The sequence below is a fragment of the Puma concolor genome, chromosome D4 (assembly GCF_028749965.1).
Source record: "Puma concolor isolate L17-30 chromosome D4, mPumCon1.1.hap2, whole genome shotgun sequence".
In the NCBI taxonomy this organism is placed as follows: Eukaryota; Metazoa; Chordata; class Mammalia; order Carnivora; family Felidae; genus Puma; species Puma concolor.
Genome location: NC_141679.1, coordinates 39,944,158 through 39,963,330, shown reverse-complemented (window position 1 = coordinate 39,963,330; position 19,173 = coordinate 39,944,158). Strand labels below are relative to the sequence as shown.

Below are 19,173 nucleotides of genomic sequence, written 5' to 3'. Positions count from 1 at the left end.
AAATTGTAAATTCAAAAAACCTTTTCATGCAGTAAAATTTTACTAATTCCAACACATTTAGGATTTTAGGTAATTGGACTCAATTAACATTTATCAAATGCCTATTATTTGCCAGGAAGTTTTCTAGGCATTGGGCACATAAATATGAATAAATTAAGTTTCCAGCCCTTGACCTGCTGAGCAGAAAAATAATATTTTGCTATTTATGAAAAAAGGTTCTTCACAGAGAATAAATCATGTAAACCAGACTATGAGGGGACTGTCTGTGCCTCAGAAGTAGTTTACTTTTAAGCAGTATGGGACGTAAATCTTTACACAAAAATCAATGAATTGGTATGTTACCCGAAACTAGCACTACTTAGCAGTATATTGGTAGGTTATTAGAATTTTAAGGGTAGTTTAAAAATGTATACTGGACTCTCAAATAGGTAGTATTCAGGCATCATGCTCTGGTTGCTCTAAGTACTAGAAAATAACACTAACTTTAAAAATTTACAGTTCAATCACATAAATAAGTCTCTTCAGTTAGTCTTTTGAAGTTTTCATATATTTCCTAGCCCTAGAGATATTTTGTAATAATTTTTCAACTGTTTCATTGGTAGTATGGTTTTAAATCTTGTGCTAAATGTCAGGTTCCGCTTCGTAGAGTTGTACGAGAATGTAGTATTAAATATCCAATGAATTGAACCAAAAGTCTCCAGGGAACACTGGGGCTACAGAATAATAATGCCAACCTAACATCATGAGTTCAGTCAGTCATAGAAAATATAATGATAGAACCAGAATAAGAGACCAGTATTTCTTGGTGTGAGTTGAAGGAATGTTAATAGGCACACTAGATACAAGAGCATTCAACGGAGTTTGGAAAACTCCATTGTAACAAAAATGTAACCTTTTTTTTCATTCATGAATCAATTTGTAGAATGTTTAATATACTGCCATGTGCTATCAATGTGGCTATCCTTGAGTGGATATTGACCGTGTTTAAGTTTGTGAGGTCAGAACATCTTTTTTTTTCCCCACTCAAGAATCTACAGAGAGGTTTAATCGTAGGTTCAAATTTTGGAAAACAGTGCTCTAACCTTAACTACAGTCCAACAAATGATATAATCTCAAGATTTCTGTAGAAGAAATAAAAGGAAAGATTTCTATAGAAATATGGGGGCTGCATAAATGAGCAGCTTTTACAAATAGTTGAATAACTACTGTCTGGGGGTCATTAACATTAAAGAAGTCCTAGAAGAAGGCAAGGCAAATGCTTAGTAATCTTCCTGGAAGGATTTTTAAGCTCCCTTTGGGAACCAGATAGAACACCAACAATTCCTTACATTCTTAAGGTTTATATCACAAGGATTAAATATCAAGTGCACAAATATCAAATTTTGAGCTGGACAAAATCTGAGATATAAGTGCTTTTGATAAGTGCATGTCAAGAAATGGTTTGAATGTAATGTGCAAGCACAATTTTTAAGGTTTTTTGTTTGTTTGTTTGTTTAGCTGATAATTGAAAATATCAAAAGTGAATGATTTGCAGCTCTTGCCAAACTTTCTGTGAACCTCTCCATGTATCATGATGCCATTGGAGAGCAAACTCCACACTCCGGGGATTCCTTTGTCCTGCTATATTTCTTTCTCCTTCAGCTACACTGCTATAGTTGAAAAATCACAATGTGAGCATCTTTCAAACAGAAAGAAAAACAATAAATCGTAGGTGAAAGCTTTCATCAGCAGCTTCTAACCAGAGGAGTATTTTGGACGGGGCAAACCTGGGGACTTGTTAGAAAGACCAATACTTCTTAATAGGGGAAAGTTATATTCAGTGCTCTGGAGACTTCATGACTTGAAAATATAGCATTTTTTTTTCAGACAAACGACATTGGGTAATTAGTTTGGAAAAATAACAGCTTGCGATTTAATGCTGGGTCTCTGGATTGATGGAGCACAGCCTAAAATAGGAAAGTGGAAAACCCATGAGAGATGGTGCGCTCAGTATGATAGTGCGCCATGCAAAGTTTTTTGGAATGATAAAAGGTTTTAATTCAAATCCTTTTACACATTGATGTCATGTTTAAGTTTATTTTAAAGTAGTTTAGAAAGCCAGTTTCTTTTGAGTTATTATACTATGAATATCATATACAGTAAGAGATTGATTTTTCAGGGATAGAACACGGATTATTAGAACCCTAAGCAAGATGTAGTTCAAGGGCCTTCTTTTTCAGCTAAGCAATCTGAGGATCATTGAGGGGCTGTCTTATCCCAAGTGTCTGGATAATGAAGAACAGAGCCTAGGTCTTCTTTTTTAAAGGCTGTTTTTTTTTCCCCCCTGTCATCCCACAACCCATCTAGAGAATAAATATGTAAACTTAACCTATTTAGGGAGAAATGGAGAAATAGGAGAATTTGAAAGTATTCAACATTGTCTTGGCAGATGGACAGTTTTTCACGGAAGAGTCTGTTAAATCTTGTAGAACAAAAATGGGGGAGTGGAGGTGAATTTATGAGTTTTCAGGGTTCTGGAAGAATTGTCAAAACAAAGTATTGAGATAGTAAAATGTATATCTGATTTTTTTTTTTTAAAAAACCTATCTCTTAATATTAGTGTCATGATTAGAAGTTTTTGAACTAAAAAAACAAACAAGATATGCATGCTTGTGATAGATAAATGTGGAGAAGAGCCTTGGATTGAATGTTGAAACATGATGTTTTAAAAGCTTTTTTGTTTGGGAAAACATGAAAGTAGACAGCTTCGTAAGGTGAACGTCCATGTACCCAGCTTTAAACTGTTAACCAACATTGCCAATCTTGTTGCATTTACTAACTCTCTGTTTTTTGAAGTTTTCTTAAAATTAAAGCCCAGACATTGTCATTTTACTTATAAATACGTCTAAGTGTTTTTATTTTTATTTTTAACACAACCCCAATACTAGTATCAATTTAACAAACGTAATAATAATTGCTTAATACCACCTAATATGTATTCCATGTTTAAATTCCCCGGAATATTTCATAGGCTGTTTTGTTTAAACGAGGACCCAAAACGGTCCATTTAATGTGCTTGTATTTTCAGCCTCTTTTTAACCTATAATAGTTATATTGACTGTTTTTCTGTATTAACTATTTTTATTCTAACTCCTTTTTCTATGTCATCTATTTGCTGAAGGAACCACAGAAACGTAATTTTGTGTTCAATAAATACATGTAAATGAGGAAAACCAGATCTTCCTGCCCTTTGTGGCTACTGTTTACTGAGCACTTACTACCTTCGAGGACTGGGCCAAGACTTTACATGTATTTTGCTTTTCAACGCTACTCAAAGAAAAACCATTTTACAGATCATTTAAACTAATCACTACATTGATTAAGAAAGTTGACATCAATCACACAGATGATAAGTAGCAGAAGTAAAATGGGAACCCTTGTTCATTTTGCTGTAGAACCCATTCTGCATACACTACTGTCCAAACAAGTCATTGTGATGTGCTTTGCAAACTAGTTATAAAACCTCTATGACGTTTTTGGTTTTTTTTTCCCCCTAATACATGGAACTTAAATACAGATAAATGCACGTAATGTAAGAAGGGTGTGTAGACTCTAGGGTTTCATGAATACAGTCCTTGGACTGGTCATGTTAAGATCTCATTTATATTTAATACTAAGACGTTGTTAATAAATAATCCTAAAGTCTTGGGGCGCCTGGCTGGCTCAATTGGTAAAACACATGACTCAGTCTTGGAGTCGTGAGTTCAAGCCCCACATTGGGCCTAGAGCTTAGTTTAAAAAAAAATGTAATTAAAAGGGGCACCTGGGTGGCTCGGTCGGTTGAGCGTCCAACTTCGGCTCCGGTCATGATCTCACAGTTCGTGAGTTCGAGCCCCGCGTCGGGCTCTGTGCTAACAGCTTGGAGCCTGGAGCCTGATTCAGATTCTGTGTCTCTGGCTCTCTCTGCCCCTCCCCCCACTCGCACTCTGTCTCTCAAAAATGAATAAATGTGAAAAAAAATTTTAAAAACCCATAATTAATAAAAAATAATCCTAAAGTCTAGAATGTCATGTATCCATATGTGCATATTTTAGTTCTGTTTCAATTTTTTGCCTTATGCTTATAGCACTATAATGGTGATCAGGAAACCATGTACTGGTGTGGCCTTAGACAAATCCCTTAATTTCAGAAAGATTTAGAGTTTTCATCTGTAAAATAACAGGGTTGAACACTAAGGTCCCTTCTTGTCCAAAATTCTAGATTTTAAATTAATTGAACTCAAAGAATTTTTAGATCTGCACTACTTGAGTTTTTAAGCTTTCATTAACATGGATCTTTTTGAAAATTCAGAAAGTTTTCCGTTTCCTAAATTATTTTCTAGATGTTTATTTTAAATACTGTCTTTGAATAACACAATAATTGGGCTGTTTATGTGCTCGCAGGCACCATATGTTTTGCCTTATAGCTGAGGAATGTGCAGTTCTTACAAATACATGTCCTGTCCTGCACCATCCTGGTACAACAAATGATTGATAGAGATTGAGTTATTATAACAGAACCTTGTTATGGGATCAGTGTCTCCTACTTTGAAAATAAATGACTCAGCCAGACGGCAACATTTATTTTCTCTAAATGACTAGGGATGTAGCAATAGGAGACCATTATCCTGTGACAATATTCTGTTTCATTGACATTATCTCACAAATGTAATTGGTCCATTACTAAATAGAGGTTTTGTTACTGATCAATTTCACGTGATTTCTAAAACCATTAGGATAATAAATATGCCATCATAGTAATTTCATTGACAGAAGGTTCTTTTTTTCTTCATTTACATTTGTTAGAGGAAAAATATAGATTTAGGTTGAACTTAAACACTACAATTTATACCAGTTTTGGCTACTTTTCCATTAAGAGAAATAGAATATTGTGCAGAGTAATCATATTTGCATTGAGCGGCTGAACTAACGACCTTAACATTTTCGTGATTTTTTTCCTCTACCACACTAAACCACATCAAATCATAATTGTTCCTAAGCAATTAGTTTACTACCTAATTTTAATGATTTTATTTGAAATAAGTTCCAGATCATTTCTAGGACTTTCCTGTAAATCCACTAAAGTAACACATCAGTTAAATCAACCCTAACCATTACCAGCATGGATAATAACAGCATTAGTAACAACAGAAACCTTGAGATGTCTTGTAGCATAAATGTTTCTAAATGCATGGCTTTTCCCCAAATGTTCTCCTCTAAAATCTCATCTGTAATCTTGTTAAATTAGAACTCTTCCAGTATCTTTCTGACTTTTACAGCTAAGGTTACGGTATTGATTTTATTTTATAGTCCATGGCTCTCAGATGCTTAACACTAATAAGCCTCTATAGCCAAGAGGTTTTCCCCAGAGGCATGGTGAATAGCAGCTATTTACCTATGCCAATATTTAATAAGGGACTAAAATATACTCCAAATCCTGCATAATTGTGTGGTGTTTTTCCTCCTTGCAAGCAAGGTTTTCTGACATTACTCAAGACACTTTACCATTGTCTGTCTGAAATTGCTTAATGGACAAAAGCATTTTGAAGTATTTTTTAAAAGTAGTTTTCATTTATTCAGTATTCATTTAGCACTCTTCATTATTCAAAGGGTTGTTGTCTTTTTTTTTTTTTTTTTTAATGTCTCAGGAAGATGTTTGTGAGCTGCAAAGTGGTTTGAGCTTTAACTTTGTATTGGGTGTAGGTGTAGCCTGGAGACTTTTTTTTTTTTATAATAGAGATGCGATAGAGACTTGTAGTAACATGCTGCTTAACGTACTGGGATTGAAGTATACAATGGAGAGACTTAAACGATCACGAATGTTTTAAATTGCTGAAGAATACAGTAATATGCACAAGTGTAGTTAAGATGAAACAGCTCAATGATTAAAGTAAGAATTTTCATTTATTTCACATGAAGGCTACCATATTTTCTTTTTTAAAAAAAGAACTGATTTCATTTTTAAAAAAAGATTGAAAATTTTAATTGAAGATGATATCTTATCTCCTCTTAATGTAGCTTGTCGTTTTCCAGAGTTATTTTAGAGTGTGATAAATGTAAATATATATATGGAGATACTTTCTTAACATGGCAGCTAATTATTTTTTTGAATCATCTGGCATCATCATGAAACTACTGTAGTGGGATTAAGTCCATATGTCTTGTCATAACATTCCGAGCTTTTTGTTAACTTGGAGTGTGTGGGAAGGACTTATTCACATTTGCCACACAATCATAAAATTTTACATCTAGAAGAGTCTTTGGAAACAGATATTCAGATATTCTCTTCACTTGTATTCTCAAAAATACATTGTTTTGCCTTTAGCCAGCTAAATTGCAAATGTTACATTTAGGCATCTCATATTTTATACATTTTTGTAACCTCCAGTACTGAAGACCCGTGAAGCATGTCCTTACATTATAATACTCTGTGGAGCCACAGGCAGTATTCCCCCCCCCCCCCATATATATTTTCCTTTTTTCTTATAGTAACAGTAAAAATTACTTGTGGGAGTTTTGGGAAAACAAACTGTCAAATATAAATAAGAAAATAAAAATCACCTATAATCCTATCACATAGATTTTTATAATGTAATGGCATTTTACCATGTCATTCAATTTCCACTCTACAAAGGCTGCATAATATACCAGTTCCCCCTCGCTTGTACTGTAAATTTGTAAATGTCTACTTTGCTTATGGAGGTGTAAGTAGTTTGCAAGCTTTTACGTAATGAAGATACAGCGAACATCACCGTATGGAGATATTTGTGCTTCAATCTGATTATTTTGTTCCAATCTAGTCATATTTGCTGTCCCTGAATCTAGCATACTGTCTATCTGGCATCATGTCACCAAGTAGATCGTCCATGAAATTTTGTCAAAGGAATGAATACCTTCCTACTATAGAATTACTGAGTTAAACATTGTCCACTTTTAAGACTTTTGGTAAATATTGGTACAGAATCCAGGAAGGTCTTATGAATTTACCTTCCTACTAGCGGTTCCTGAGCAGTTGGTTTAACTCCACTGTCACATCCACAATATTGAAATGTAGCACATGGCTCCATCCGCCATTTTGAAATCTGTCATCTGAAATATATATATATATTTTTTAATTTTTTTTAACGTTTATTTATTTTTGAGACAGAGAGAGACAGAGCATGAACGGGGGAGGGTCAGAGAGAGAGGGAGACACGGAATCAGAAGCAGGCTCCAGGCTCTGAGCCATCAGCCCAGAGCCTGTGAGCTCGAACTCACGGACCGTGAGATCATGACCTGAGCCGAAGTCGGATGCCCAACCGACTGAGCCACCCAGGCGCCCCATGAATATATTTAAAGAACGGTGTCTCCATGGCCTTGGGACGCTGCCCGTGCACCTTTTTTTTTTTGGTCATTTACATTTCATTTAAACCATTGGGTTTACTTTTTCCACAGTAAAATGTGATGTCGCATAGCTCCATTTTACTGTGGAAAAAAAAGTGGGGAAATGGAGACTGTACCTCAGGGATTATATAAAGCTTTCAAGTAAAGGTATAGCCCACTGTGCTCTGCCTCCCTTCTTCAGCCTTCAGGACACACTCCCTCAGGGCACCTCCCAGCCATCACTCCTTTATCTGTAGGTAAAACTTAAGGCAAAATTCCCAGGGGTTCTCCACAGGGAAACAATAGAAATTAATACATCAGAGCTTTGGGCTGGAATCTCCTAGGCTTGATAATTGCAGTATTTTACATAATGTTTATGCAGTTATAAATAACCTCTAAACTTTCCTCCCCTCTTCCTGATGTACCCCAAGGCAAAAACAGAGGAAGAGAATCCTTGGTCTCTATGAGCGTTCAGTTGGCAGAGTCCAGTTCCCTGCCTTCTTCTCGTCCTCTGGGCACGGGGCCCAAGCTGTTTGCTTCTCTCTGGACTGACTCTGGATTTATGGCCTGATATAAAAGTATCAGATTTCTAGCTCCTGACCTACAGTGTGGTCCCCACACACTGGATTTGGTAGCCTCTCATCTATTACAAACAGCATTTTTATTTTATGCAGGTAGCTTGTTCCTTTGTCATGGTGGCTTCCAGCTGCCACCCTAGCATTTTAATGGACGGCAGAAATTCCCCTGTTTGGCTGAAGTTCGTTTTCCACCCTCAGTGGCTTGTGTCGCTTGACCGAATTTCAGCAGAGTAATGGATGTGTTCACCACCTTTGATTCATTCAACAGTGAATTTGGTCTCTGTCTCTGAGGAGATTTTCTATGTACAAAAATTTTATTCTAGGGGCGCCTGGGTGGCTCAGTCGGTTAAGTGGCCGACTTCGGCTCAGGTCACGATCTCGCGGTCCGTGAGTTCGAGCCCCGCGTCGGGCTCTGTGCTGACTGCTCAGAGCCTGGAGCCTGTTTCAGATTCTGTGTCTCCCTCTCTCTGACCCTCCCCCATTCATGCTCTGTCTCTCTCTGTCTCAAAAATAAATAAACGTGAAAAAAAAATTAAAAAAAAATTTTATTCTTTGTAAATTTATAAAACTCTCGAAGAAAAAAAAATCGATGAATGTCTAAAACCTGTAGAAGATAAAGAAACCTAGAAAACTCTAAGAGGTATTGCCTTGTAAGACTTGCCAATATAAGATAAGCTTAGCAAATCTTAGAGACTATATGAGCTAAGTGTTACCACATAGGCACGTTCCTTCTTTGGTCTCTGTCATGCTCATCCTAAAGGGTCAAGGTTAACAGAAGTTTCCCTCTTATTGTTTTTCATTGCTCCTGAGTTTTCTTCTGCAAAAGAAAAAAAAAATCCTGTAACATCTGTTCGGCATCTTGATAATGTAAAAAATAAAGAAGGCATTTTTAACAACGATGATGGTTTTTTAAGCACTTCATAATAAAACATACCTTAACCTTAAATACTGGAAAACAACAGAAGCCAGCAAATGATGACTTGCAGGTAGAGGGCTGGGTTGTTTGCAAGCATAGTATATAAATGAGGAAGACAATTTAGGAATATGGGCAAGGATTGGACTGTTAAAATATTTTGAGACAATTTGCTTCTTTGTTAACTAGATAGAAATGTTTTTCTAAATTATAGGAATGGCACAGTTAATATATTTTAATTTAGTGTTCTACCATGCTGAAATTAATAGCTTCCAGAAATTCAAGAATTCTTGTGTGCTCTTACATAATTGATTTGAAATAGCTTAAACCGTATGTATTATTATAGAGAAGAAGAATAGACTTTTATTTTTTTTTATTAAGAAAATGACGTGTTTTCTATATAGGTGATAGAAATTCGATTTGTAACCTTAATCTACTCAAGCATATTGGAAAAGCTAACATATTGCTCTACTATATGTGAAAAAGGAGCAGGTGTCCCAGACAGGCAGGTGTTAAGGTGGCTGTTTGAGCTTGCCCTAGATCACTGGTTGACTTCAGTGAAGTTCTACTAACAGGTGGCTAACTGATGGGAGTGCCATGTGACATTTATCCCGGGAGCGACTTGGATGACAGGCTGCTACAGACTGAGGAAGGGGTCTTTGCTTTGATGAAGAAATTGCCAAAACTCATGTCTCATTAGTGTTTCCTAAGGTTCTTTGGAAGTGAACAACAGTTTAATTAAGGGCTGACGTAAACACGTTTCTGCACACTTTCCCTGCAGCATTTTATCACATTAGAATTGATCAAAATTGTTGCCTTGGGCTGACTTGAACAGATATACATCTGGAGCGCCATTTGTGCAAGCTGCTGATGAGTCGAGTGCATACGCTGTGTTTCACAGCAACGCTCTTCCTTTGTAGATGAAATTACCTTGTTGGGAGATGAGTTGATCTAACTCTTTATTTGCTTAAACCTTTATCTCTTTGAAGTGATGCTGTAAAATGAATGACACATCAGGGCTTAGGATGTATGTGTGCCCCAGTGCCAAAAAAAATTATATTATGGCTAGTAAAAATTGTGGGATGATTTGATTTTGCAGACTACTTATTTAAAGCTATGCTTCAATATAAATGAACCAGCTTATATATCACTAGCCTATTTGGACTTTTTCTTATTAGTGATCTTTTATTATGTGTTTGACTTTACAATTGGTTGCTAAAACCATAGCTAATTGTCCAATTACAAATCCAAACTTGGGTATAGACACGGGAGAATAACACCATCAATGTGAATCTTTCCTTTTTTTTTTTTTTTTTTAATTAGCCTCAGTGATTTCTTTCATCAAGAAGAATTTTCTCTACAATCTAATATTATCCAAGTTGCAATTACTTAATGAGTTTTTGCTTTTGTATTTGTAAGTATCTGTCCTCACTGCTGAACTGTAAGCATCACCAGGTCAGGGAGCAGTTGGTCTTATTTAACATCTTGAACTTGATGCTTTGCCCTAGTTTCTCACACTTCCTAAAAACCCAGTGACTGAATATGGGTTTTGTTGTTGTTTTGTTTGTTTTGCTTTCCTTTACTTCTCATCTGGTGGTATCTGCTCCTGCAACTATGCCGTTTATGATATACCAAGGATGGTTATTTCATTCATCTTGTGCTCCTAGGTGTCAATCCGCCATCCAGCTTCTTTTTTATGCAAAAGACTCTAAAATAAACGGTCTGCTCTAACCTCTTCTACTGCCTTTCAGGGCTAGATTTTTGAAAATTCACTTCCCAAGTAGCATGTTCTTCCAGCCTCCATAATCTTTGTATCTTTAATAAAATCATCTTGTATAGGAGATAAACCATTAGTCAACTCACACACACACACACACACACACACACACACACACACTATAGATAGAACAAGTACAAAGTAATATGATAATACACCCATCAAAAAATTAAAAATAAAGTAAAGGGACACCAAAGTGGCTCATTTGGTTAAGTGACCAACTCTTGATTTCAGCTCAGGTCGTGATCTCACACTTTGTGAAATTGAGCCCCACATTGGGCTCTGTGCTGACAGTGTGGAGATTACTTGGGATTCTCTCACTCCCTCTCTCTGTGCTCTTCCTCCACACCCATATGCACGCTCCTTCTCTCTCTCAAAAATAAATAAGTAAAGAAATATTTAGAACATTTAAAAATGAAAGCAAAATCCATCGGATAATATCAGACACAAACACAAGATAATTAAGGAAATCTAGACCTCTGCAGTCCCAGGAGGTATTGCTTAAAGTGGAAATAAATTAACTTGGTTCAATGGATAAAATACCTCTCTATAGCTGGAATAAGAAGGTAGAAAGACATCATTTTCTCCCCTGAGGGAAGGTCCTCTGCAAGGAAAGACAGTAGAATCACATCCTTCCTGGCTCCCTCCTCCTCCAGGAGACCATAAGTAAATGAATTTAGCTACAGTTTAAGTAAAATGGAATGATAAGGAAAAGCTTATGTAAAAATGGGATACCATGGTAGATCTTAAAGTGAGGAAGATATATTTTGAAGGAGAGGATTTCAACTACTGTTTTTATAATGAGCTGGGAGGAAGAAGGCCCAGAAGGGGACTAGAGGAGAGATTTCTGATACAACCAGGTACAAGTGAAAGGGGTCTAGTGGAAGCTACAAGAACAGAAAGAGAAAAAGATAATAGAGCTTTTGGAAAGGTTTTCCCTCCTGAGGTCAATTCACTTAAAAATTGTTACTTTCTGAATCAAATTTAAATGTCTTTGTCTCACTGCAAGCTGGCACTGGCCTTTGTTTCTTTCTCCTGGACCACCAACAACTCCTGCCTCCTTCCCACCAACAGAAACACCAGCTAATCCTTTTCTGATCGTGTTTCTTCTCTCCAACTTCTTCATTTCATGTATTATTCAACGTATGCATTATTATGTATGTATTTTTATTCAACTTATTATATATTTATATATTGTTCAGCTTTATTATTATTCAACTTATTTTCAACCTAATCTTTTTTATCTATTATTCTTCCGGCTTGAGGGACAATAGATTATGAAAAGCATGACATTTGTTTTTCTCCACAGAAAGGTCACTTAAAACCATCTCTCCTATATATTCATTCCTCAAACATTTTTTTTTTTATTTCTATAGCCTGTAAGTGCATTAAAAATAGAAACGGTATCATTTTTCAGTTTGGCATGAGGTCTGCTAGACTGCAGACATCCAAAATAAAATTAAAATCAAAACAATACTAGTTTGATTCATTATTAAAATGTAATGGCTAGAAACTCTACCCTTACTTCTCCCAGATAATTGACATTTTATTTTTATTCTTTCTCCAGTCCAGTGCGTTTTTTTCCTTTGACTGGGGGAGGGGTTTCACTTTGTGGCCCCTGTACACTTAGCCTAGTGCCTTGCACACGCTTGGTACCACTATCTTTTTATTGATTAATGGGCTCAAAAATTATTTTCATCTAGGGGCGCCTGGGTGGTGCAGTCGGTTAAGCGTCCGACTTCAGCCAGGTCACGATCTCGCGGTCCAGGAGTTCGAGCCCCGCGTCGGGCTCTGGGCTGATGGCTCAGAGCCTGGAGCCTGTTTCCGATTCTGTGTCTCCCTCTCTCTCTGCCCCTGCCCCGTTCATGCTCTGTCTCTCTCTGTCCCAAAAATAAATAAACGTTGAAAAAAAAAATTATTTTCATCTAGTGGGAAGACAATGGCGGCGAAACCCACTTTCCAATACTATCATTCTTCATCAGTGTCTAAAGAAGTCGTTTCAGTGTGGACAGTGGACCTTCTTGTTATTCTTTTTACTGTTATAAGTTAGCTTCATTGAGGAGAAGACAATTTGGGGTCCCTTTTACAACGTGAAGAGTGAATTTTATTTCGTTTCTGCTGTCTGGGCCTCTCTAATTCCTTTGAGTGTTCCGAACACGAAGATACCATTGTTACTCGATGCGTGCCTGCAGAGAACTGGAAAAATAAATGGGCTTATAAGAATTACCCAGTAAAGCCAAGGGTATGATATTGACTAGGAAACTGCAAAGGCTTCATTTCTGAAAAATTACCTAGTTCACCCATGTTCTTGAACTTCTGTACCAACACCCTTGATTATGTGCTCTTTACGAAAAAAAGTGACTCAGGTGAATTTGGCTGTGTTTAATGAAAATTTGGAAACCGTGATAATAGTTGCAAAATAGCCTTGGTTGAGCTTCTCCAAAAATGACATTCATTCTGCTTCCCAAGCTCTAGTCACATTTTACTGTTTTTCTGTGATGTACAGTAAATGCCTTATTATTTATACATGGAGTCTTTAGAAACTGGTTACGCTGGTTAATTTTATTTAAGATCTACATTTAAGTACAGGTAAAGCATAAGGCTGTCAATAGATATCTTTTTCTAAGAGTTCATTTTTTGAAGTGTGTATTTTTATTTTGACAGAGAAAAAGAGAGAGAGAGAGAGAGAGAGCACACGCAAGGGAGCACACCAGCAGGGTGGGGGCAGAGAGAGAGGGAGAGACAGAATCCCAAGCAGACTCCTCACTGTAAGTCCAAGGTAGGGTTTCATCTCACAGAACCTGAGACCACGACCTGAGTCTAAACCAAGTCAGACGCTTAACTGACTGAGTCACTCAGCTGCCCCTAAGAGTTAATTTTAAATTAAAAATTTGGAGGGGTATGTGGGTGGCTTAATTGGTTGAGTGTCCGACTCCTAATTTCAACTCAGGTCATGAACCCAGGGTCGTGAGATTGAGCCCCTAGTCAGGCTCCTCACTGAGCGTTGAACCTGCCTAAGAGGAGATTCTGTGTCTCTCCCTCTGCCCCTCTCCCTCTCTCGAACTCCCTTTCTCTCTCTCTCTAAAAAAAAAAAAAAAAAAAAAAAAAAAAAAATTAAATGTTTGGAATAGAAACTTAGTACACTTTCTGCAAAGTGAGGGATAAAATATAGCTTCTTTCCACCCCTAAAAGCCTGTATGTCTATGATTAGCTTCTAGCAAGCCCAAATCTACATTTGTGCTATTAACTTTTAAAATCATATAGCTCCACGGACGCCTGGGTAGCTAAGTCAGTTAAACATCTGACTCTTGGTTTCTGCTCAGGTCATGATCTCAAGGTTTTGTGAGTTCAAACCTGCCTGGGATTCTCTCTCTCCCTCTCTCTCTGCCCCTCCTCCGCTCATGCTGCCTCTGTCTCTCGTGAAATAAACAAACTTAAAAAAATCATATAGCTCTTAAATGAAATTGAGTATTATTTTTGGCATTTTGAAGGTATCTTAGCTGAAATGAGCTTTTTTTTTGTCTGTTTTTTAAATGGTCTTAAATTTTTTTTTTCCCTCTTCTTTGTAGCAGCGTTAATTGCTATAGTTTCATTAGGGATATACTTCTTTCATTTTTTCTTTTTGAGAAAGATATAAGGAAATGGTTCACCAACTCATCAAAGTTCTGATAGGTTAATGACAGCCAGTTAGTCACAAATTATAGCTTATGGCTACAAATATACCTGTCATTTTTTTTTGACTGTGATGTCTACTATTTTAACAGTAGCATATCCATTCTTTAAGTGCCAGTGTGCTGAAACACGTATTTAATTTTATTTCATGCCTTTACCAGAGTTCATGTAATTTTTCAAATGGCAAATCCTAATGATAACTAGTTTCTTATATTAATAGCACCATATACATACATACATATATGTATAATACATATATATACACACATACATATATGTATATATACATATATATACATGTATATATACATATATACATATATAAAAATATATATTATATATGTATATATATTATATATATATAAATTTATATATATTTATAAATATAAATATATATTTATATATATATATATATATATTTTTTTTTTTTTTTTTAAATAGCACCATGAGGGGCGCCTGGGTGGCTCAGTCGGTTAAGCAACCCAACTCTTGATCTCAGCTCAGGTCATGATCCCACAGTTCATGAGTTTGAGACCTGAGTCAGGCTCTGTGCTGACAGTGTGGAGCCTGCTTAGGATTCTCTCCCTACTCTGTCTCTGCCCCTAAACTGCCCATGCTCTCAAAATAAATACATAAACATTTTTTTTAAAAAACAGCATGAAGCTTTTTTCTCGTTAAAAAAATAAAAATGGAAATTATATATATATATAATATATAAACATATTTATAACATAAATATAAAATATATAAATATATATATTTAATGCGATAAAGTTTTAGGTTTTTTTTAAAAATAAAAATTTCTTTTTTACAGAAACTGAAATGTTTATAAGTGAAATTATTTGATGTCTGGGATTTGCTTTAAAGTAAAGCAGGGGCAGTGTGGATGGGGTAAAGGTGAAATAAGATTGGCTATGAACTGATAATTGTGGTAGTGCGACCTACTTTATACTGTTTATAATGTTTTATAATTCCCTTTTATTTTCTTATTTTGTATTAAAAAATTTAATGTTTATTTATTTTTGAGAGAGAGAGGAAGAGAGAGGCAGAGAGAGAGGGAGACACAGAATCCAAAGCAGGCTCCAGGCTCAGCGTGGGGCTCAAACTCTTGTACCGTGAGATCATGACCTGAGCTGAAGTTGTACGCTTAACTGACTGAGCCCCCCGGGCGTCCCTATAATTCCTTTTTAACTCGTGTGTATCTCCTCCCTAGTTTTTAGGTTTGCAGAAGCTGAAACCAAATCTAGTTCACCATTGTGTCTCCAGCAACTGCAACAGTGTCTGGCATCTATTAAGCCTACAATAAATATTTATGGAAGGAATGTGTTAATTAATCTATCTTCTTAAGTGGCCTCCATGATTGCTGTCTCCATTGTGGCTAATTCATCTTCCATGTAGTTTCCGGAGGGATGGCTTTGAAGTGTAAATGTGATCATATTTTGTTCATACATAGCATTCTCCCGTCAGGGTAAGCATTCAGAAATTTATACACAAGGTCCGTGGCCCTTCATTGTGTGAGGGAGCTCCTTGCTTCCGCCTCCATCTCTGTACTTCAAACCACTCCACAGACTACTTGTATGACTTGTGTATTTTATGCCCCCCTTCTTCAGAACATTTTCTCTCTCTGGGAGTGTCCTCCTCATCCACATTTTAAACATTGCGCCACTGAGGCACCATCCTTTACCTGGGGAGGCCGAGATGATCGCTGTCCTTGTGCAGTGAGCCTGGAGAAGTAGCAGCAAACACAACCACAACGCCTCTGCTTTCAACACACTTCCTGCCTCTCAACTCTGGCAGCCATTTTCTTCTTATCATTTTCCTCTTCACTGACAGGGAGTATCTCTACAGCAGTTACTTTTTATTTTTCATGACATCCTCGACTTTACCTGGCAAATAGAGGAAGCCAATAAATATTTGCAGAATGAGCAAATGAAGGAATGTACTTTTTGTTAAACAAGTAATGAGTTTTCCATAAAAGATATTAAATCAATGATAGACTTACCAGCATTCCCAAAGGTTGTTTTTCACATTTGCACCAGGTTTTCCTCTGTTTTTTTCCACAGTGTAGTCAGCAGGTCAAAAGACAAACCCTTGAATCGTGTACATCTAAGAATGAAATGCTGAGGTAAAAAAGACCTTGATGTCAACCAAGGTGCCGAGGGAAACATGATACTTAGTTTTTCAAAAGTTCAAGATTCATTTAGTAGGAAGAATAATTCTGATGATAATTTTAATGAAGACTTGGGTTAACTTCAGTGGAGATTGCATCTGACAGATATTTCAAGTCTCCAATAAAACTGGGTCTTTGACCTTCAGTACATATTTTGTACAAGAGCCAAAGTACAAAAATAATAAAATGTGGGAAAAGAGGTCTTTTATTATGTTAATGTGAATGTTATAGCTGAAGAAAGAAGCTTGAGTTTTCCCTCTTCCTTTGCAGATATGTCTTCTCCGACTACTATGAAGAAGCCTGAAAAGCCACTGTTCAGCTCTACATCTCCACAAGATTCTTCCCCAAGATTGAGCACTTTCCCCCAGCACCATCATCCCGGAATACCTGGAGTTGCACACAGTGGTGAGGAGTTTCAAGCATAGAGGAGAAGCCTCCCTCTTGTTTGCAGAGCTCACTCTCAGGGATGGGACAAGAGTTACAGTTCTAACTGGCGTGACCACATTTTCTCAACCAAAAGAGGGAGGGCCATGATCCTATCAAATATTTTTTTCTTATCAGTATATGAGAAAAGATTTTCAAATAATTCCATTACATAACATTTATGTATGTATGTTTAATTGCCTTTATTGGCAAGATTATAATCACAAAAAAATTGGAAGATGTGGGATACATAGTTATCTTAACAATAGCTTTCAGATTGGCCCCCATTCTATTTGACCAAAGAAAGATGGGATTTCAAGTATGTTGCTGAGTTCAGAGTATTTCCAGAGACATTAAGATCTACAGACACTATTTCCATAAATGTTATTTTCTATATAAAATCAATATTTAGCTACTTATTTAGGAGTAAAATTAATCAGAAAAATAAAAGAGCTATTTTCCTGGGACATTTTTTTTATGTGCACCAATATTTCCTATAGACTGGTACACTTGATATTATGTCTATTATCTTAATTTACATAGGAAAAAGAATACAATATTTCACCTTTGTACTTTAAAAAAAACTAAATCCCCTTTCAGAAATTAAAAATCAGATATAATTAATAAGCAATACTGTATACTTTCTACCTATCTATTATTATGGAGCCCTAGAAAGGAGTATACTGAATTTTTGGTGGGGAAGGTTTTGTATATAAATGTGTTTATAGCAATACTCTTATTACTTTTAATTTAGAGATAGGTGATTACTTATCCTTCAAACAAATTGAGTCTGGTTTTTAAACCTTTATTCAAAGGTTACAGCTTCAGGCATAAAAACGTCCTTAGCTTTGTTCTGTGTGTGTTGATACGTATTATTGCTATACAGTGCTTTACAGGTGCATGGCCTTCCTTGTTATCACTAAGAAAATTATAAAATTAAGAAAGGAATATACAAATCAAATGTGATGAAAAAAATTATATTTATATTGTTTGTGCTGCTACGATAGGTGAAAAAAAATCAGTAACTATTCATGGATCTGTAATGCTCCAATATTAGGAGCAAAATTAGTTTCGTCAAATTATCCATTTATTATGACACCTGACTAAAATAATCATATTTCTACCATTTGGAAAACATTAAATAGTACATTTTTATATGCTGAACCATGAGAAACCTAGATAAGCTTTCCAGCTTGGTCCTTCTCCAGATATTTATTCAAGATGTAATGTGCTAAGGCCTATGGTAGGCACCTTGGTCATGAGTGTTTCTGTCTTTAAAGAGCTCATGGGACAGTAGGGAGATGAGGGGACCACATCAGGTAGGCATCAAATCTGAACAGGACTAGACATTTGCCAAAGGATTAGATACCTGGAAGTGATGTGTTCTTAACTCAAGTTTAAAGAGGGACTTCACTATGAGAAGGAAGAACCAGCCAAGAGGAAGGTTGTTTCAGACAGAGTGAACAGCAGGTATCAGTGTCACAGAAGTCATTGCAGCAAGAAACTGCCGTATATCCCAGAATCCAAAAGTATCTTAACGTGGCCTACCAGGAGAGAGTCGCCAGAGATGAGTCCCAAAAAGTGAGCCAGGACAGGTTCCTGCAGCACCCGAAGACCATATAAACCTGTGAAGTCGTTGGGCAATTATTCTGGAAGCAGTAGGGAGCCAGTGAAAGATTTTTAGCAGGGGAGTTACGTGCTTAAAATGGTATTTAAAAAAATTCATTCATATGAGACCATTAAGGATGTATTGGAAGGAGCAAGACTGGGGGAAAGAGGACAATTGCGAAGGCTTTCCAATAACGTAGACTAGAAATACATCTACATACATGTATGCATGTATGAATTCTTTCATAATGAAGGGAAGTGTTTTCTGCCTTGTGTTTTGCTTTGCCTTTCCTAAAGGACGAGAATGACTTTTACTGACATGAAGTAGCCATTTTTACTTTCAGTTTGAAATGTTATTTTCTACCTAGCTTGTATCAAGCCAGTTACCAGTTAGGCGAGCACAATACCAGGGAGCTCAGAGATTTGAGGCCTGATTTGAGAGGTGCCAGTCTCACTGAACAAAGAGCTCTTCCCAAACTACTGGTGCCGTATTGATCTCGAAGCTCAGAGGACCCAAGATGGAGCTACATATGTATCCTTCAAGGGCTTGTGTATAGACACAGGTGAAGACCATGGTTAGACTGAGCCGAGATTAAGAGCACTTCAACACCAGATAAAAAAGATGCCCAATTCAACTTATGTGTTTGCATTTC

General features: G+C 36.6%; 1 protein-coding gene across 9 annotated transcripts in view; it reads left to right on the top strand.

The window, feature by feature from the left end:
- NFIB (nuclear factor I B) overlaps window positions 1-19,173 on the top strand; it is a 455,619-nt gene that overhangs the window by 395,268 nt on the left and 41,178 nt on the right. For all 9 annotated transcript variants that reach the window (XM_086685307.1, XM_086685306.1, XM_086685312.1 and 6 more), the window contains exon 7: window positions 16,760-16,894. In XM_086685307.1, the coding sequence (XP_086541433.1) occupies window positions 16,760-16,894 (135 nt within the window). The remainder of the gene's footprint in view (window positions 1-16,759; window positions 16,895-19,173) is intronic.